The 22,525-nt window shown below is 34.3% G+C and overlaps 1 protein-coding gene across 2 annotated transcripts; it reads left to right on the top strand.

Annotated features, from left to right (window-relative positions):
* The first annotated feature begins 1,107 nt into the window (after positions 1 to 1,107).
* LOC148622222 (heterogeneous nuclear ribonucleoprotein 27C-like) lies at positions 1,108 to 7,249 on the top strand. Of its 2 annotated transcripts, XR_015920599.1 has the most exons (5): positions 1,108 to 1,232; positions 1,704 to 1,744; positions 5,053 to 5,219; positions 5,899 to 5,980; positions 6,761 to 7,249. XR_015920599.1 is itself a non-coding variant. In XM_088571882.1 (4 exons), the coding sequence occupies exons 1-4, from the start codon at positions 1,210 to 1,212 to the stop codon at positions 6,788 to 6,790; spliced, it is 261 nt and encodes an 86-aa protein (XP_088428008.1). In that variant the 5' UTR covers positions 1,108 to 1,209; the 3' UTR covers positions 6,791 to 7,249. The 2 variants fall into 2 exon arrangements, 1 of the variants encoding a protein (XP_088428008.1); XM_088571882.1 differs by lacking the exon at positions 5,899 to 5,980.
* Positions 7,250 to 22,525: the final 15,276 nt, after the last annotated feature.

Below are 22,525 nucleotides of genomic sequence, written 5' to 3'. Positions count from 1 at the left end.
TTTGGCAAGACACATCAGCGCAGCTTTCAATCCTTTCACCTCTTTCTTTTTCTCTTTGTTTTTTTGCGCTCATTTGTGGTATGTCCACAAAAATGTAATAAGATACGACTGGCAACCCTCCTTTTCAAAGTGTTTGGATCCGCTCCAGCGACGAAATACCATAGAGATTCTGTAGTAATGAAACCAACAAAGACAGAACATAACCATGTCTTAGAAATTTATTTAACAGTACCCACAAAGTTAAAAAGTTAAGATCTTCACACAGATTTATTTTTTTAGTGTAAAACGTTATAGAAATTATCTGTAATTTTGTCTTCTGCCTACAATTAGAAGTTCTCTGATATATTCATTATTCAATGTGATATGCCGACAAATTATTTAAAAGCTATGCTCTCTACTCGTTTCATTGTCAGTTTAGGCTGATCAGTGGCGACATTCCGTTTTATTATAAACTTCATAAGTTTGGTGCTTACTTGAAATCGGAACTAATTAAAGATCTGTGCTGTCTTCTCACAGATCCAGAGAAAGGTCAGGCATATTTTCAATGACGCTGGTGTCCCCATTTTCTGCCGTTATCTTATCAAATAAAAAGAACGTGAGCTCATTCTATATGCATTGAAACTAAATATTGTGGATAATCCAAAGCAAATTTCGCCCATATATGCAGTGCATCCCTCTCCTGGACTTTCCAAATTAAGGATCCTGAAATTATGCAGATTTAAAACGCACTGTTGATCTACCAGTGGCGGATCCAGATGGGGTGTGCAGGGGTTGGCACCCCCTTTTATTGAAAAAAAAAATGTAATTTTCATGTGTTAAATTGACAACAAATGGCAAAATAATGTCCTAACACTCCCCTTTTCTCCCCCTTTTCATACAACTCATCAAGGAGTTAAATATAAATCCTTGAACTCATGATCGTTTCTCTGGTACATGAATGTGTGAATAGTAACGCGAGAAGGTGTAGCATTTGTTTGTCTATTACTTAAAGTCTATTACTTAAATCAATGCTTGGATTTTGGAACACGCACTGCAGTTCGAATCTTAAAAGGGAAAGTTTCGTTTTGTTTTATTTCGTTCCGTATCTTATTTTTGAATTTCAATTTTCTCCGTTTCATGCTTTGTGAAGTCCTTTACGACCCCACGCTTCAGCAAAAAGCACGCCATTATTCGAGCACGTGTTGAAAAAATATTTAAACTAACTTTACAATGGCAGGAAGAGATGATCCAGGGTAAGAATGAATTCTTATGTTATTTAATTGATGCCTTTCATGTTTATTTGCTTTCTTTGTCTCTGTATTCATTATTTTGCGGTAATTTACGAAATTGTTAATCTTGTCCGGCCGCCATTTCGTGATCTGAATGGCGTCATTATTTTTGAAAGTTGAAGGACGGAAATGTTTTATTTACTACTGCGTCAAGTTTCAAATTTCATTATTTGAAGAATCCTTTCTATAAATAAAATCGATTGTGTCGGACTTCCCTACTTCAAATTTGAAACTAATAATGATCTGGATGCATTGCAAGCCAGTCCCAACAATGTTCTGAGTATGAGGCGGCTTTCCCTCAAAATCATAGCTGAAGAGGGTGGATTCTATCTTAATGATCATAACTATTCCATTCCAACAATTAAATTTATGAAAAGTCTACAAAATACTGATCTGTTGATTAGGGGCTAAATCTTGAATTTTTTCCATTTGTAGAAAATTCTTTGTTGGAAATCTGAGCTGGAACACAGATAATGGTGAGTTTAGTTCCTTACTGGGAAAACACTTGAAATGCAGTGATCTGTTGGAAGTAAAGGCAAATTATATAAATGAATAAGGTTCATGATTGTTTGTATTCCAAATGGTCAAATTGCACAGATAGTCAAAATTTGCTTTGAACCTGCACCTTCTCTTTAAAGCTATAGATAATGTTTACATTCACTTACATTCCCGAAAAACTATTTATAGGTCAATGGTTGGAATATCAGACTTAGAAAATAAAAGACAAGGGAACAAATACTAGAATCAATCATTACAAAGAACTTTCAAATGATACATATAGAAGAGTAATCAAGGGAACCAAGGTTATAGCGGTAATCAAAAGAATGTAATTCAGGGACAAAGACCAGACATGGAAAACGGACATGAACAATAAAGAACATAAAGTAACTAAAATCATACATACAAAGTAACAAAAGCAAATGAGTAACTCAGACTCCACTAAGTAACTGAGAGCATGGACCATACATAGAAGCATTTCAGATATTTTTATGTTCTTGTGTAACCAAAACTAATATCCTTCCTTTGTCTAGCATGAAACTCGGGGCAGTTATTATGAAATACCCTCTGACTGACTGAGGAGAAATACTGGCTGATATTGGTCGATTGCAATTTTTTTTGTAAATTAATACCAAAAGAATAATTTTAAATGTGAAAACTACTAAATTTTAAGTAATTCTTGATCAATTGTATTATATTAAAATTTATTGTCAAATTATTTTACAGGATTAAATGATAGATTAAAACATTTTTTGCAGTCAAGTTTATTTGTAACAACAAATATATGATAATGTATCTTTAATTTTAACAACTAATAATGATCAGGTAAAATTCTACCAATGCACCTAGTGTAATTAAGATAATCAGACCATATGGTATAAATTGATAAAACAAGTTTCATGAATCAGTTTATTCAAGATGGTTAGATAGATATGGACAGTGATGAAAAAATTACATAAATGATTTCCAGCTCTACCCAAAAATAGAAAAAAAAATTGTACCCCATGCAACGAAGTAGGGTATAATGTTTTTGACCCGTCCATCTTAAGTTTGCCGAACCTTATTTTGAAATGCTGAGGGATATTGGCATGATTTTTTGTATATAACTTTGCCATGATAAGTGTACGTTTTGTTCTGCTATGATGATATTTACTTCGGATTAATTATAATTCAAAGAAATTACAGTCTGGAGTTTAAAACCACACCTGTACCACTCTGAGTAATAGATGAAGGTCTAAAGCCTGAAAAAACACTAATTCCCTTTTTATCAGAACCCTTCTACATGTATTTCTCTTGCTAACAAATTTACTTGAGTATCCAAAATGGGGATGCGTGGGGTATGTGAGCATGCTCACTGAGGTTAATTGACAAAAGGAGAGTTCTTAACTACTGCAGGCCAACAGAACTCTTAAAAATGTGAACTGATTGTGCCTGTGAATTAGAATGTTAGTTGTGAAGACTGCACTGCCAATAAAACTCCTTTTATCCATGGAATTTTTAAATAAATATTGGGTATTTAGGCTATATGAGCTTAAAATTTTAAAAATAATTTTATATGAAAATGAGGTTCACATATAAATATCATTTTAAGTATTTTAAGTAGAAGAGCTATAAATTCACATGCGAAATTTGAATTATTTTTTCTAAATGAGACATTTTACAGAACCAAAATTGGATATAAAATAACAAAGTTATTAAGGTTTGAAAATTGGGGTTTTAATCACGAAATTGTCAATTGTTTATTTAGTTGTTTATTGGCCAACCAATTTGACACTTAAATTTGATATGCAGATTAGTGACTATGACATCACTAATGAGATTGGTGAACTCTATTATCTGAGGGGGGTTATATGTACATATATTGCTTAAGTTATGATATGATTACAAGCCACCTGGTAGTACTAAGGCAAATATGAAACATGTTAACATTTTTCATCTCGGGAGAGTTGTCTGTTTGAATATTCACCATTTCGTAATATTACCTTTTTGCAATCACAAAAACCCTCTAAATTATAAAATAATTGCTATCAATATAAATTAAATTGTATATGAAGCTTAAAAATCATAATTTAATTAAAACAAGTTTTACTTAATCTTTTAAGAATAAAATTTATTGACTAGTATAGATAAAACTAACCTTAGGGACTGTTAATACATGTGTGTGTGTGTGTGTGTACATAGAAAGGCCTGAAATATTCCCAACGATGTTAGAACTGTCAAATTTACAATGCAAATTTTTGGTCGTTCCCTCCGCGGGACTCGAACTCGTACCGCTGTGACATCTATGGCAACACCGTCTGCACTAAGTCCAGCGCCCTAGACCACTCGGCCAGCTAGGCTATACAAGTTCAAGTCCCAAGGAGGGAACGACCAAAAATTTGCATCATAAATTTGATAGTTCTAACATCGTTGAGAATTTTTCAGGCCTTTCTATAGTCTTCGGATGTCATGGAAGTAGCCATCTGGCTGCAAATCCCATTGTTCATCAATGATGTCTGACATTTTCTTACATATTGTGCCTCAATCTCTTCTATTTATTTTGGGTTGAATTTATAGGGGGAAAGTCCCTAATTTGTGATTTCTTCGGATATCGTAATCAATTACCTAATTACTTTCACTTCACAAACCAACTTCGTGACGATCATGGCGGCACCTATATGCATGGGAAATTCAAATTTCCCAATAATAAATCTCGATTAATTAATCAAGAAAAGGAAATTATTTTGTTTCAATTTAATTTTCATGAATATTTAACAGATTAGTTCCGATATTTATGACTTGCACAATAACATGGTCTCCTTTAATTAATAAAGGTATAATTGCAAAAGATTTTCCATATTGTCTGAGTTATTGGTCTTCGGCTAGCAATATTGGACTTCAGCTACATCTCAATCCAAGGCTAGCCTTGGACCAAGAACTAAGCCAATATGGAAAACCTTGCACAGTAATACTATAGTATTTGCCAGCATTTATTGGTTTTTACCGGTTAATATGAATTAAGCCAGCATTTTACCAACCTTGTCTTTTAGGGTATTTTGACGAGAGTTATCTTTTTTTTCCAGTTACAAAAAGTCACCTGTTCAAGAAAAGAAATATCAAAATCTTCGAAATCAATCGAATATTCTGTTATTAACAAGACTTTAATCAGCTTTTCTTCACACGTGTTAAATCTGAATATGGAATGAACATTCTTCATGCCAGCTTACGCTAATTTATGAATTGACGTTTCATCATTAATACAGAATGAACCAATCTGTTGAAACCCTTTTGAAATGATCCATTTCAGATATGTTATGGAACTACTTCAGCCAGTATGGGGAAGTTGCAGATGCGGTTGTAATCACAGACAGACAGACTGGAAGATCAAGGGGATTTGGATTTGTGACCTTCAGAGACCCCAGAAGCACAGATCAAGTCCTTAACCAAGGCCAACATCAAATTGATGGCAGAACGGTACTATCTTAACTCTGCTAGCAGTTTTATTTTTAGCCCATCATGAAATGTAAAGATTGTCCAATCTTTATTTGATATTTATTTTCCAATGAATTGAATTTTAGAAAAAAAAAGAAGAAAGAAAAACATGATTTAACCCATGTCTTGGAAATTCACTATGAGAATATCAGAATCTCATAAAAAATATTTAAATTCTAAAATATATGACATTCCCTTTATCAAAACGCTGATTCAAATAGATGTAGTTATTTTACTGGAAGATTAAAAAAGTAATATGTATTTGCAGCTCATATAAGAACTATTTCTGCTTATATTAAGCAATATTTTGCTATTTTAGAGGACACTTTATACCATATAACAGGCTATTTAGGTGTGTGGTGATCCAGTTAATACTACCATTCTTTTAGGGAGAAATTATTTGGGTGTTCAATTTTCTCAAGTATGAATTTTAATAAATATCAAAATATGGAAATAAATATCTATATACCAAATATAATTTTAACTTTATTACATACCAACTAGTACATTACTCACCATGTTAAACTGTTGTATGGTATTACAATCAAAAGTTAACTATATTTTTGTTTAATTATGTATGTTAAGAAAGTAAATAATATGATAGAGAAGTAATTTATATGTAGGAAAGAGAACAAAAATCACACCTGTTACATGTATTTAGGTATGAAAGCCAGAGACAGGAGGCGGTATAGAAGAGAATGACTGTGGTAGCTCTATTGCAAAGGTCATCTCAGTGTCAGAGGGTAAAGGTCGTGTTAAATATAGATGTGTGGACTTGATTGTGAATAAAACTTGACTGTTTACACTCGTCTTGTAAATGTTAAGGGTATGACTTTGGCAATTTAAAGTTTTATGGACTTATTCAATTTATCAATTTAAATAATTCTGGCTGATATCTTGCATACTAGGAAGAATAAGAAATAATACATTAGAATGAAAAGTAAAGCCTATCATTGAGATTAAATTGCTTTAAAGAGAAAGATTTTCAATCATGGCTTTAGTGTTCTACATGTCTTTTCATTTGGAGAATATTATTTAGTGTTGAGAACAAAATGGAGAGAAATTAACCTTTCTTAATGACTTAGCAAGGCTATTAAACAGACTGCTTTATTAAATATCTTTTAAAAGATGAAAAACATATGTGCTGTTTAATTGCTAGTTAATTTTTTTAACAGACATGATTGCATAGTCATATATAGATGGTTTTTGGAATATTATTTATCATTTCAAGATCTTATATAAGAATTTGAGGGGACAATCTCCCTTTTTCTTTTTTTTTTTTTTTTTCTTTTTTTTTTTTATTTCTTGTTCATATCTCTTTTTTTTAAACTTCTTTCCCTAGAACTTAAGTTATCTTTTTTGTGTCAAAAGATAGGCTTTGCTGTTTCTATAAATCGTCTATCAAATATATGAATAGTCCTCTAAATTGTCTGAAGTGTAGAGAATTGAAATTATTCATCTCAAGTCCAGAATTCCAACCATCCGGATTGTGGTTAATTTGTTCTTTTCCCTTTGTATTACAGGTGAACGCAAGACCTTGCAACAATCGTTAAGAGATGATGTGGATGGCAGTATGTGGCTCAGGAGAGCGGATAAACTAATATCCATTGTTTAATGGATGTGTTTTTATCACTTAGAAACAGTTGTTGTTTTATCATTAAAAACTCATTTTATATTGTGCATTTTTTTTTTCTGATCATAATTAAATTTCAAATATTTACCTACCAGAAATTCTGGAATCATAGATTATGCATTTTTTGCTGTCATCAATCTTGCTTTTTGTCTTCATATTTTGTCCAGCAACTGTTTTAAGAGACTATTTTCAGAATAAGAAATAATAGTGTTCTGTATTTATATTTTATGTACATGTATTTTATGTGTTGAGAGTCCATTTTTACACTGTCCATATTATATGAGCAATTTATTATACTTCTTTGTTAAAATTTATAAAACCTGCAATGGACTGTGTAGGACTACTACTTCCAATTTAACTAATTAAAGACGAATTCATAGCCATTGTGTTTACTATGCCTAATAATAGTTCTATTGAAAAGTTAGTTTCAAGTCCATTAATTTTAGTAACAATCATTGCCTATGTTCCACCCAATTTGCAGCTGATGTTTTATGCTGGGCTGATCATTTTTGTCCCCTGCGATGTGTGGCAAGGGACATGGAAATGCATGCGTCCATCGGTGTTTTTCACTTTTTTTGTTATGCTTTTACCAAATAAGTTAAACATTTTTCAAAACTCTTCTCTGATACTACTTGACCAATTGGAACCAAACTTATCATGAATGTTCCTTTGGGTATCCTGCTTAGAACTGTGGTGGGGGATATTTGTTCCATCAAAAAACTTGGCCACTTACACTGAAAATAGAACATTGGTGTTAGACAGTAGTTTTTTGCATATATCTCCAAAACTACAAGGTTTACCTGAACTTTGACACGAATAAAAGTTCAGCAGTGTGAGTTGCGTCTGTGGTCAAATTTTGGTTTTAATCCATTAGGCCATGTTGGAGCTCTTGACCTTTTTCAATGACTTAATGTTTTTCAGTGTTGTTTCTTCAAAAATCATCTCCTATGATACTACTTGACCAATTGAAACCAAATTTGGTATGACAGTTCCTTGGGGTATCCTGCATAGAACTGATGTGGGGATTTTGAACCGTCAAAAACCATGGCCACTGTTACTAAAAATAGAACAGGGACAAGACAGTAGTTTTTTGCATATATCTCCTAAAGTGTTATGTTTAGCCAAATTCTTTCAATAAATGAAATGATTCTTACTATTTAGAACTACAAAAGTCTTCTGGGATAAAAATTGTCAAATGACTCCTTGAAAGGGGAGAAAGACTTCTTACAGTTTCAGTCAATATCTTGAAAACTGATAGAGAAAAGGAAATTTTCAATTGTTGAAAAGATCCTTATGACGAGTCCTACCAAAGACTTCTCGAGTTAAAATAGTTGGATAACTTATTGTTGAATTTCTTGCCCTTGGAAGGCAAAATTTAACCAGGTGAGTGATTCAGGCTCCTGGGAGCTCTCGTTTTTGTAATGCTTTACCAATTGATTTTATCTTTCGTATGTAGTCTTTAACTATGAGAGGTTACAGACTAAGACTTCGGTTATGGTTGATTTATTTTTATGGAAGTTATGGCCCTTGGACAGAAAATTTCAGTGAATTTAAAGTTTTCCACTCTTTTTCGCAGGGGATAATTGGAAGCTGTTGGTCAGAAGAGTACAAGTTCAATCGTATACTTAGTAATGCTGATGAACGTCTTAATTGTAGTCTTTTGACATTTGGTTTTGGTGGAATAACTTGATTGGTTATTGGGTCTTGATACTAACATGAAATTAAAGTTGAGCTACAGGCTAAGAATTTCAGAAGACAAGACTTCGTCTGTAGACAAATTAGGTTGGTCATTATAGTACTTCAAAAAAATTGTGTTCCTGAAATGGTATGGCACTGTTGTCTATATAAATACAATTTACATGCCAAAACTTTAATATGATATGTTGGTCTTGTATTTTAAGGTTCATCGTTACCTTACGACAATTTCACTACAGATTTCCTCTGTCTACAGAAAAACCTGTGAATCTAGAAAGGTATAGCATCCCCTAATTATTAGGAAGTAACTGATCTGACTTGGTAATGCGTTGCAGATGATTAATCACCTAGTACTTATGTGTGATCACAACTCTTCCCTAATAAATCTGGCCACTGTGGAGAAAACATTACAGTACGACCCCTCCTCATTTTAATAGAAAAAAAACGTTAAGCATTGTATTGAATATGGCAATTTATCATAATCATAAATCATGTCAAAATCTGGTTTCCTTTTATACAGTTTCCCGTAATTACGTACGCCTCTCGTCATATAATCCTAAGCTACTTTCTGCGTCAAATAGAACAGTCTAGCGTATTCTGCAACAGCTTGACATTTACAAACTGATTCTTCCTGCTGTAGTGACGAAAACCTCGACGCACATGTGACAAATGTACTTGAACAACAGAGTTCCGTTTCAGTGGGGAACGCATGCTTAATCAGATTCTACAAAATTGTGGAATAGATGTTCCCGATTCCGACCGAGGGAAAGCATACATCATGTCGATGAACTGGGCATATAAACACGTAAAAAGAATTGCCTTAAAAGAAGAGTGTATGGCGTATGCAGACCTAATCATCTCTAGCACATTGACATGAACCATAATTTAATTCACTGGAGTCTGATAGTTGCCGGTTGCATAGATGGATTTAGTCGAATGATTACTTATTTGGAATGTGTTGACAGTAACAAATCAGGTACCTTACTTAATGTTTCCCTGAACGAGGTTGAAAAATACGGTATTCCGAAAAGATAAGGTCAGATATGTATGGGCTTAGAAAATGTTGCTATGGGTGCATTTTGGCGCACTATTTCGCACACCAAGTTGACTCAGTCAAATTTTGTAAAACTGAAAATTAAAAGTTGAAATTTGGTGGATGTTCTGTTTAAATGTAGTTAAGCATTTATACATAAACAGATGTAATAAATTTAAAGGTAAACAGGTGTCATTTAAATGAAGAATGGTATCCGGAACGTTTCAGTCCCCGTCCGTTTTAGGTTCTCTCCTCAGCATCAGCTGGCTGATTTTCAAAATTCATTGTTTCGCACGAACTTTAGGAACAAAAATTGCGAGAAAATGAATCGAAAAGGGTGGTATTATTTTTACCCTTTTTCCACCTCTTCCATGCATGCTTTCATCATGTGTTAGTGTCTATAAGTGCAGTATGATAACCGGAAACAGAAAGTTGAACGGTTGTGGCGTGATCTATACACTGATGTATTATGCTTCTAAGTTGTTTTATTTCATAGGAGATGAAGGAATCCTAGACCCTCTATGTCTGTGACGTCCATATTGCAGCATTGTATTTTGTGTATATATTGATTTGACCAATGCTAAATTGAATGTGTGGAGATAGGCGTGGGCTAAACACAGAATTAGAACTGCAAAAGCTTCGCCTTACACGCTCTGGGTAGCAGGGCAATTACAGAATCCAGTTGGTACCGAACTGAAAGACTTGGAACTGTATGGCGTGGATGGCAATTTAAATTAATAAAAAAAACTGGTAATATCTCAGACGACAGCAGACCAATACTAGATTCCGTATCTATAGGTGTTATTAACGACCAATGTAGAAGAGAACCGAATGAAAGTATGCCGTTATCCCTAAATTCTAGATGTTTTGGAATAGACTCATATTTGGATGCTTTGGATATAATCATGTATCATAAGGATCAATGAACATTTCGTTTTTCTTTTATTGTGAATAGATATGACACATTATTTTATGAGTTGTTTACTAAAATTTAGGAATTGGACACGCAGAATTAGATAATGAAATACGTAATCCCATCACAGCAATTTCAAAATAAAATTGTATTGGTGTACTAAATGACTATATTGCCTTCAAGTTATTAACCACAATTATATACTATACTATGAGACGCGGAATTAGTCAAAATTACACCTAGGTGAAAATAAAGCCTATTTATGTATCTGAAATTAGCAAATATTTATACTAGTGCACAGTGTGTAAAATATCTATTTATTATTTGTTTTTTTTATTTACGGTATTTATTTCTTATTATATTCTACCCCACAAAAATTAGTATAGTGATATAAAAGTCCGTGATCTGGCCCATTGGGAATACCCGAGACATAAAGTGTTAAAATATGAAATGACAATTAACCAAGAAAACTGAACAACAAAAAACTACACTTGAGTCTTGACTAAAAAAACTTTTCTCAACAATACTTTCAATTGATATAACTGTAATTATTTGCACCACGGACACTTCTGTCTGTATTTATTTCTCAAAGTTATTGGTTTTCATTTTGTTAACCAAAAAGTTATATTTTCACTTAAAACCATATTGCACTGCATTTGATGTGATTTCCTTAAATTACAATTGACAAAGTGCTTCTTTAAAAATTCCCGACTGAAAATGTTCAATTTAGAAAAAAAAAAACAAAAAAAAAAACCAACATGAAGTTCCACGAGTTGCCCTCACTTGTTCCTAATAGGGGAAAATGGGAAAGTTCCATGAAACGGGTAGTCGATATAGGAGAGCAACCAATATCGCTTACATCGTATGCTTAATCTATATGAAGCAACATACAAAATTTTAAACCAATCCATCTATTGAGAGTAGAGATAATTGAAATTCGGACGGACGGACAATGTGATTCAATTATGCTACGATTGTTTTGCCAATCATCGTACTTTTCCTCTTACTGATTTTCACAAATTTGAATTTGTAGTAACATTAAGGGTTTTCCACAGTCTTGGAATATTGCCCCTACCTGAGGTCAGAATATAAGGGGTTGTGGCAAAGTTCCTTTATGCAATTATGCAATATCTAATACATTATCTACAACACAAACTGCAAACTTGATTTGGACCATAATTTAAAATAAGACATTTTTGACCACCTCCCGGACCATACTAATTGCACCCTATCCTATGTATAGGTTAAGAAATAGCCTCCTATTTATTAATTCAGACTAGACACAAGTCCCAGGAAGGCTTATAGTCCCTCTTTTGGCCCATAACCCTGAGTTACTCTTTCATATATAGAGGTTTAAGTTAATATAATGTCCTGCAACGAAACATCTACAGAAAATATCAGCATCTGCATATTACGAATTAGGTGAAACTTACTAAAACACCGAAGGATCTGGCCAATTGTAATCCGCAGGATTCTGACCACAAGTAGGGCCATTAAAAAATCTGATCAAATATCACGATGCTTTTATTGAAACCTATATAGAAAAAAACTTACCTTTGCAGAAACTGCAAATTGGCGACGTATCAGAAGATTAAGGAATACAAAAGAGTAATCAAGGGAACCAAAAGAATGTAATTCAGAGACAAAAACCAGGCATGGAAAATAGACACACACAACAAAGAACATAAAATAACCAAAATAATAAATACATAGTAACAAAAGTAAATGAGCATTTCGGACTCCACTAAGTGAACGAGAGCATGAACCAGGTGCACCTGTCGGGTAAGCGACCTCTGCTTTTCTAGAAACACCTGCCGAGGTGCCCATTAAATGTCAAGTTCAAAGAAAGCTATGACACTTCAACAAATCAGTTTTCATGGTGCAGATGGATACACCGTAACGTTCCACGAGTCCATGATGACAATCGTACTTCTGTAGTGATGACTTCAATCTTGTAGCAATATAACCCTGTTCAGAAGCCTTTTTGTAAACAGTTGACAATACGGGATGAAAAGTCATCGTGTTTGTCGCGTAGTTTGTTCTAGAGTTTTTTTACCATCGATCTCCAAGTGTACGTCAAGATATGAGGCTGACTTTACAGTGTCTGTAGAATCCTTTATCTCAAGTTCTTTGGGGTAGATAGATGTATCAAATCCCCGAAACTAAGATTGTTTAACAATAATACATTATCTATATAGTGGAAAACTGATATTAAAGGATTTAGGTAAACGATGTTTCTTCTTTTGGATCAGATCAGCTATAAAGCCAGCCTCATAAGAGTGAAGAAACAGGTCAGCAAGTAGAGGAGAACAATTTGTTCCCATTGGAATGACTACCGTTTTTTGAAAAACGAATCCACCACACTGGACAAATATTCTTTCAATAAAAAATTCCAGCATTTTGAAAACACCTTCTTCTGTATATTTGGAAGATGATTTGGAATTATTTTTACAAAGTATGAGGAATCTCTACCAAGAACTATATATCTATTATCTAGGTGTACTGTCCTTTTTAGAGTTGTGATGTATAATGTTTTTGAGTCGCGATTTTAACTGAGTATAGGGAATAGAAGTATAAAGAGTTAAAAAACCAAAGGTTTTAATGCTATTTTATTCTGATAATGACTTGAATTGAGGGTTACCAGAAGACCTCTCGAATTTTCAGGATCCACATTGAATTAATACCACTGCGGGAGTAGAAAGTTTTGCGCTAGAACTGGAGACCCTTTTTGACAGCTGTGAGTATAGAGGTAAAAAGTTTTGAAAGAGGTTTGGTGGTACATTTTGTAAATCCAGATATGTAACGTTGTTCGTATGGATTATTGTGGAGTTTAGGAATCCAATACATAGATCACAATCATTGTCTTTGGCAGAGACCAAAAGAGAATAGCACATGCAGATATGTGGTTCTCCACTATCTCTTCTTTGGAGAGTGTGGTAGCAGTATAAGCCTTATTACTGCTATTATTTTCTACGACCAACTCTGATAACAAACATTTAATGTAATACGTTTTGCAGACAAAAACAATGTTTGTTTTGGTCTTTGTCTGTTGGCGAGATCACATATTTGTCATATAATAGCATGGTGTAGCATTGACACTCATTGATTTAATTAAAATTAGCAATAAAAATAGTTGAGAATGCATGCATTTTTAACATTTTTACTCTAAAATTAACACTTCTCTAAAATCAATTCTACAATTTGCAAGGTAGCACCTTCAATATAATTACAATGTCTGTGTTTAAAGGTTCTGTTATCTACGAATACCACATCTTCTAGAACACAAGAAGGTTGATAAGATGCTTAGAAGTAAAAATACAACTTCTCGGTTATAAAAAAAAACCTAATAGAGAGAAAAGGTTTTTAGTTCGAGCATGACTTCAGCATATTTTATCATGGCTGAAATTTTACTACTATAAACTGAGCCATTTATCTCCAATTACAGTTGTCTTATTCATCAATGGACAGATCCAAATTTCGTGACGTATTTTAGCATTTACTCGTGAGTACCTCTCTATGAACAAAATGATAGGAAAGTTGGGCCAACTTATTTCTGGACATATTTGAATGTGCAGAGTATTGGCTTCAGGTATCAATAATTGAAACTAGAAAAAAAATCAATCCCTGAAAAAATGTTTGAAATTCTGGTCTTTCAACAGCAGTCTTTTAAATCAAAAACTGAAATGTGACTCTACATAGTAACCAACTCTAAAAATATCAATAGCTATATGCCGCCGTTGATGGTTAGAAGAGTCCCAAAACTCGTCGATTTTGAACTGCTGAAGGTAGTCAATGTCCCATTACTCTTACAAAATTTGTCGAATCAGAATGGCAATATAATACGCGTATTTTCACCTTATAACAATACATCCTACCAAATATGTAAGGAATCCATCAAGCGGTTTCAGAAGAATTGCACCCACAAGGTATAGAACATTGTAACCTTTGCAATTCATTACATGGGGTATAATTAGGAAATCAGGAGGGTTTTAGTGTAAAAAACCAAGAGATTATCAGAATTTTTCTGATGATCTTTGCTGTTTCATTTACATTCAAACATTCAAAATCACACAAACAAACATCTAAACTATAAAAGTAACACAAACAAGCATTTAAACTATAAAGATTACACAAACACACATTTAAACTATGAAGATCGCTCAAACACACATTTAAACTATAAAGATCACACAAACACACATTTAAACTATAAAGATCATACAAACAAACATTTAAACTATAAACATCACACAAACACACATTTAAGCTATAAAGATCACATAAACACACATTTAAACTATAAAGATCACAAAAAACCAAACATTCAAACTATAAAGATCACATGAACAAACTTTTAAACTAAACATACCACATAAACAAACTTTTAAAGTATTTGATTCCCAAACAAACGTTTAAACTATAGAGTTCACACAAATATATGTACATTAACACATACAATTACATTCGGATAGTTTTCGAAGTTAGTCATTGTCGCTGTCACTACTACTGCTGCTCTCGCTGTCACTGTCTTCCAGGGTGTCAGGAACTGGTTGAAAGTATATAGTTCCAACAGCTCTCACGAAATCTGAGCTGCTGATTGAATGCTGCTCATACTAGTCCCACAGTGTTTTGTTATACTGTCCTCTGCCACCTAGCAAGGGTCTGTTCATCCACTAGTTGTACCTGTACAGAAACCGACTTTTACTCCTTGTACAGTGCTGGTACCAACTTGTAGAAGTGTAACTTCTGACCACTTTTGATTAGAACCGGTTATCCCAACCTATCAAAAAATAAAAATAAGGTACTTGTAATATAACTATTTCTGTATAATTTATAAACAATTTTGCCATCTTCTGTTGATTCATAGTATACTGTTTATCAGAAAAAAGCATAGATTGGAATTATTTTCTTTTTTTAAAATAAAAGTAAATGTAGAAGAAGTCTAGTTGTAATTCTACCTGATCTGGAGAGCCAAAGTTGTGCCTTTTTTTTTTCTAAAAATGGACCTAAAAATTATTTTTGACATTTCCTTAGTGGAAAAAACCTGGTTAAAAGTTGGATTGAAATTCCATGTTCTATTTAAAAAAATATGAAAATATAAGATTTACTATGGAAGTCTATAAGGCAAAGAATACAAGACTGAGACCAACTTGGATAGGCTAGCAATTCAAATTTGTCAGTTACGAGTTATTGCTCTTTCCTTGAATTGAGCAAACTGAGTACAGTAAATAAGTTACATGAAAAACTATACAATTAGCAAATTAGTTAATGATACTTAGAGTTACATGGCAATACCAGTCGCCAAAAACAATGTCCGGATAGAGGCATAGCTGAGGTCCATAGAAATGTTTAGTCCATGTATTGTAATTTGACTCGAGGTATCAAGAACATTTGCCTGATGTCAGGACAAAAAGCGAATGAATCTCTTCAAAAGTTTCCTGTGCCACACCATAACAGGAGGACTGGCATGAGAGTTGTTCATTTTCCGGATGATAATTAAAGTAAAAGGGAATGTAATTCTTTAAAATTGTAGCACAAGGTGTCATACCTGCAGAGGAAGACTGTAATTAATTAAGGAGGTAGTAACTGGAACCATTTAGGAAAACGGACCAAAAAGGGACCACTTCGATTCTGTTCAAATTCTTCTACTGTGTTACTCGTCTAATCAAAATATAAAGCTGTATGGTATGTCTATGCATACATGTATGCCCCAACTACTGAAGGTTCGACCTCTGCGGTTGTATTAAGCTGCGCCCTGCAAAGCATTTTGTTATGTTAATATCATTTGAAAATCACGACAGCATCAACTGGTGTAATAATAATAAGTTCACTCAGTTCACATGTCAAAATGCATCTTAAATCCTTGATTATGCTAAACTGCAGATCGCGTATCTTAATCGGATTGACACGCGCGATATACTAGTATGATGAAAAGCTTTTTAGTTCGATCTTGACTTAGAGACAGGTTTGTTTTCTATTTTTGTTTACCCAATCGGTCATTTATATAATCGATGGGTAACATATCATTAGTCATTACACTAATTCCCCGATTTTTAATGGCCACCGGTTCATGTGTGTGTGTTTTTATCTGTACATGTATATTTGGTTATTTAGTGTACCTTTTGTTCGTTCTGTGTTGTAATCTTGGTGTTCCCGATGTTGTCTCGTCATATTTCCTCTGCACTTTAGGTAATTATTACGATATACACCCCATTATTTAACTGTTCCAAAATACAAGCGTTTAAAAAACGCAAATTCATACACTATTTCTATTTCTAACGGAAAATCGAACATTCGGACAAATGAACCTTTGGATTAATAGACTTTCGAACTAACTCTATGAGAGAAGGTCAATACGTATATGAGACATTTCGCAAAGAGTCTGTTGTTTCATGTATTTCTTAAATACTTATTTACATTAAATTGAGATAATCACTGAATCCTAATTATTCAATGATAATATACCACCACCTACATAGCAACAAATACGACTGAAATCATGACCTATTACGTTTTTGACAGAGTTCTGCTGAAAATAGGTCTTATTGAACAACTTAATTATGTTTGTTTGTTTGTTGGGGTTTAACGCCCGAGCGCAATATTTCAGCTATATTCAGGCGATGAACATGAAGTTGATAAAATGAACATGAAATGATGATAAAATGAACAATGGGATGGGATACAAGCAAGAATAATGGGGTCGACGAATTTTGATTGCTACTGGAAATAGGGAGAGTGGGTAGGGTCGGGCAATTTAGCCTCCTGTGGCGGAGCCCTATGGTTCCTACTCCAGGAGAATACCACATAAGGGTTTTTTAACGTCAAAGGAACGTGGCATCTTTCCCAACACGGTGCACCACTATGGTTTGCGGTCAGGTTTTTTCGTATTATAGCCTGACAACACCAGCATGTAACACACCAGGGGTTCCCCATTTCACCACCTGGGGCACACAACCCAGTTGCACTGTGGGCAGAGTGCCCTAGCCCCTGACTAAGGTTCTGAGCACTATTTAGTCGCCTTTTACGACAAGCTGAGTGCCGCTGCAGGCCTATACTTTTGACACTCAGACCTTCACGGGTCAACATAATTACGTTTTCACTGTTGGTGATGTTGGAGAGAATAATAAAGCACTCAACTCTATACACTTATATAAATGCAAGCCTGTATAATGTACAAGAATTAACACTGCAGATAATTCAGTCTGCATCGCTTTGTTCAAATGTACATGTATTATTTATTTTTTCATAAAGAAATTTCAGAATTTTCGTATGAGTAAAACTAATAAAACTGGATTGGAATTTGGTATTACGCAAAAAAAAATATTTTAACCCTAGAGCATGACATCCATGTTGGTGGGTCAACAGTACTGGATTACCCACTACTCGTTTGTTCCAGGTTTTCAGTTCGGCCCCTCCCGTTTGAGCTATATCCAGCACGATGCTTTTTCCGCTGCTTCGTAAGTTGTCGTACAGTTGTTCTATTCAATGATTATTCCACAGTCTAAAGCAGAATGCACATTCACTGTTCTCCTACCTCTACAGGAAGTATTTCCTTTCATCAATTCTCTCTACAGCCTGGCATCAGGTCTGCATCCTTCAGATTCTTCCTCACGTGCTTCTTCTAATGATACAGTCAATTCTATGGCTACAATCAACCATATCTTTTTGGGAAAAAGCCGTATTTGGTCTTAAAGTTTGTCTACTATCTTTGGAAATTTCCATCGAGATCTACTCTATGCTCCCTGTCTTCTCCTATGTCAAAAACTGATGTTTTTCTTCCTTTCTTGTTCTTTAATCTTGCGTTTTCTTGACGAAATTGATCTATGAACTTTTGCAGCTTGTCTCCTTTCTCGTTCTCTCCTCACAATGTTAGTCATTTTCCTCACGACTTTTTCATGTCTCCATCTGTACCGTACCAGCCTTGCGTCATTACAACCGAGCGCACTGCATATTGAGTGCTGTTGCCTTTGAATTTCTGGCGTCTTCAACCTCTCTTCTCCCCTCTCCTTTAACCATTCTCTTCTTCTTGGTCTTGCTCGCACTGTTTGAAGGTTGAAACTCCAATCCTTTTTTACCTCTCCAACTAATGCCGATGTACTAAAATGCGCAATAAATTCAACATGCTCTCTGTTTGATCATCTGCTGCACCTGCCATAACTCACGTCCTGACATTGACCGTTCCCCAGAATCATGGATCTTCTTATCTGATGAGTATCTCTCTAGTCTGCATCTAGCTACATTAAACTCTTCAATTACCGATAATGAAAGTAACTATATTTCTTGCTATAGAACCTAATTGAAATAAAGGTCGACAGAACTCCTAACCATCTTATTACATGTCGTTACATACCCTCTCCAAGCCCACTACCGCTGTCTTTGCCACTTCATAAATATCCAGTATTCATATTAACCTTGGCAGGACCCATACTGGTACATCCCATCTTTTTAGTTCTATGATAGTCCGCTCAAGATGTTTAATTTCTTCAACCATGATATTACATTAGGCTTGAGTTACTTTGTCCGATTGCTGTCTATAAGTGATAAATCGAACCTCATTCCTAAGCATGTTTTAGGATTGTTGTTTTAGATCTCTTCGACTAGGACATTTATCTTGAACCGTTGACCGATTCATCTCTTCTTCAACATCAAACTACAAAAGCCTTGGTAACTTCGTGCATACCGAAGTTGAAAGTCATCCAATGAAGCTTATCGGTATACCCAACGTGCTTGTATGTGTGTTACTGTAACCACTGTAAAGTCACCCATGAAGCCTCGTAAAGGCAATTGTTGTAAACAGGCACTCATCTTTGATCCCCTTGTTTCATCGGACTCAACCCCATCACAAACAGTATTTGTAGGATCAAACATATTGAAACTACTCCCTTTTTTCAGCTGTGTATAACTGTAAATATGATTTGAATTCTATCATATCAAAGTGGTCCTTTACATTCTTCTGAGTATGCCGTGGTACATTATGGGTATTCATCGCCATCTCCATCAGATCCTTCTTGCCTTCTTTTCCCTAATTGTTGAGTTGACAAAAAATAGTGGTGTACGTGTTCCACGCAGCTTGAAAAACTTAAGATTCTTGCTTTCTGGATAGACGTATTGATGAATTGTGTTTATAATGTACTATTAGCCCGACAGTCTTTCAGCTAACATGGAGAAGAAAATCTTAACGTTAATAAGAGATATTGTGTTGTCTTGAAATGTTTATATCTTCTCCTTCAGCACTAAGAAACTTTTTGCCTGTTTCAACACATTTGGCACTATTCCCGTCTTTCATGTGACTTTGTACATTGCCGATGGGTTTCAAAGTGTCTGAGGCACCCTTTGAGGTTTTTGTATGTTAGCCCGTTGAGTCCTTTGGCTGATCATGGGGAACACTTCTCAACAATAACTGTTACCTCCTGTCATTGTGGATCTTGGCATGTAACTCCAACTTCCATATATCTTTGACATGGTTCTAGGTTTACATTTCGTTATAGGTCAAAATGGGTATCCCTTACTGCTGTTCTACTTTCTCCTTTGAACATCACAATATGCCTGATCGATCCTTTCCTCGCAACACTTTATTAAATCTGAATGAATCCTTCACAAAACTTACCCTGGGACCAGTTCGCTTGCTTCTTAATTTTCCCTTTCCTTCTGCTCGTCTATTTCCGATCTAATGTCGTCGTTCAGTAGAGCTATTCCATTTTCGCCTATTCTGAAAACCTCTTGAAATGAAATTGTCTTAGTTCTTAAAGACCCTCTCTGTTTCCGGATTCTTTTCTGCTCTTGTTTATTATGGGTGCTCTTAGATAAATTTGCTAATTACACACTATTTTTACGATGTTATAGATCATCTTCCTTGTAGCGCCTTTCAACAGTACTGACATAATCATCAAAGCTATTTCATACTTCCTCCTTCATAGACTCTCTATCACCATTGTGGCCTCTGGATTGGGTCTTTGGTACAAAACCCTTCACTGTATTTTTGGATCTGTCAAGTGACGACCCAGAAGCCGAGTTTCCTTTCACTGTAGTGTGTACTCTGTCGTAAATTTCTGTTACAGTGCGCTGCGTTTGTTTCAATCATTTTCTGCATCTAGGTCTAGATTGGTCACATTAAGACTTCTGACATTCTTGCAGACCATGTCACTCTGGCATTTGACCTCTGCAACTCTCCAGTATAAATTTGGATTGTACGAATGTACTGCCTTTCTCTTACGATACTTTTGAAGTGATACCCAAGTAGCAACAAATAAACACCCAAAATAAGTTCACTCAATCAGTGTCTGGATATTTTTTTCTATTCATACCACGACTGGTTTAGCAAATGTTCGCTTGCTAGCTTGCTATGCTTAAATTCTATATGCAAAGCCTTCTGACCATCAATTGACATTACAAGTTTTTTATTTTGCATAACATTTTAAAATAATGATAATAATAATGATAATAATAATAATAATAATAATTAAAAAAAGTTAAGAAAAATGCAGACAGCTCAGATAACTTTTTAAGATATAATAATTTATCGTACATTTCATAATTCAATCGCGAGTTTTTATCTTCAAAAGATAAGTGCCAATGTAGTCAAGGTAAATTTCGAATGTATGCACAAGTTCCAGTTGAGACCTGTAACTAAATATCCTTAACTGAAATGAATCAAATTATATATGCGGTTCCTTTCGCTTTTAGATTTACATCTGCCTCATAAGAGTGTTTACACAGATTGGGAATATACTGGTATTTAAGTTTGACTTAATTTAAAATTGTAACAATCACATATTTGAAGTGGGGGTTATTTAAACGTGCCGATATGTACTGACGTCTGGTTGGTGAAGACCAACCTATTTGTAAACTCTCAGTTTATCTGATGATAAGGCTTAATTCTCCGGTGATATTTATATACTTAATTCTATTTTTCATTTTGTCACGAAAACGGTAATGAAAGGCAATGGAAAACTCACAGGGGAAGAATTTAGATAATGTAATTCTAGTGATATGAGAATAATGTCAGCAATTTTACTGCCATTATTATAAATCTCTTTTATAGGGCCAATAATAATGCGTTCTTTAAAAGTAAAACATTCATTCTTCATCCGATTATGTATGTTGAAATTTTCTTTAACGAGAATCTAATTAAAAAAAACACCTGAAGGTGAAATCAAACAAAGTTACATTTGGAACGTCATTGAAAAAGTAAATGCAAAAGAAAAAGAAAAAAAATGACAAAGTAAAACAAGCAGATGGTAAGGAAATTGCACTAATTATCAAGTTTATTATTCCAATTAGTATTATAACAACTTGGATCATTTCTCAGTGCACAGGTTACGAGATCTCTCCGTTTTACTGAAATTATAGTTAACAAATTGGCAAATTATAGTTCAAAGCATTTTCTCTCAGCTTTGACAACCTCTGTAAATATGATTTTATGACAAATAATTGATACTTGTTCCTGATGTTTCAAACAAGGAAATGAAAAAAAAAATCATGTAAAATACTTTAAGTATAGCTCATTATCTTAAATCGTTTTTCTAGTAGAAACTCCAGTATACACAATGTCAGTCTATCATCAAAATATTTACTTGTTTTGTACAGTACAAAACTATAAAGCGATAATGTTTTCCAATACATGGCTACCGAATGGTTTTTTAACATAAAATATTGAACGTTTCCTAGTTAGACAACACACGGCTTTCAAAAGAAAGAAGGCTTTTCCTTCAAGTTACTTTGACATTTTGATTCCAATAGGAGAACAGCTGGGTGCAAAAAATAGAAGTAAAAAAATTGTTTGCTCAAAGAGTAATCAAGGGAACCAAGGTTATAGCGGTAATCAAAAGAATGTAATCCAGGGACAAAGACCAGACATTGAAAACAGACATACACAACAAAGAACATAAAGTAACTAAAATCATACATACAAAGTAACAAAAGTAAATGAGCAACTCGGACTCCACTAAAAACTGGGAGCATGAACCAGGTGCACCGGTAGGGTAAGCGTCCTCTGCTTTTCTAGAAACACCCGC

Source organism: Perna viridis, chromosome 3 (assembly GCF_037379345.1).
Source record: "Perna viridis isolate PV_CMFRI_1.1 ecotype Kerala chromosome 3, ASM3737934v1, whole genome shotgun sequence".
NCBI classification, from domain to species: Eukaryota; Metazoa; Mollusca; class Bivalvia; order Mytilida; family Mytilidae; genus Perna; species Perna viridis.
This window is presented reverse-complemented; position numbering and strand designations above follow the sequence as displayed.

Excerpts from the sequence above, each read along its gene's own strand:
- LOC148622222 (XM_088571882.1), top strand. The coding sequence starts at position 1,210 with ATGGCAGGAAGAGATGATCCAGG. Across the intron at positions 1,233-1,703 it reads GCAGGAAGAGATGATCCAGG|AAAATTCTTTGTTGGAAATC; the intron begins GTAAGAATGAAT and ends TTCCATTTGTAG. Across the intron at positions 1,745-5,052 it reads GAGCTGGAACACAGATAATG|ATATGTTATGGAACTACTTC; the intron begins GTGAGTTTAGTT and ends GATCCATTTCAG.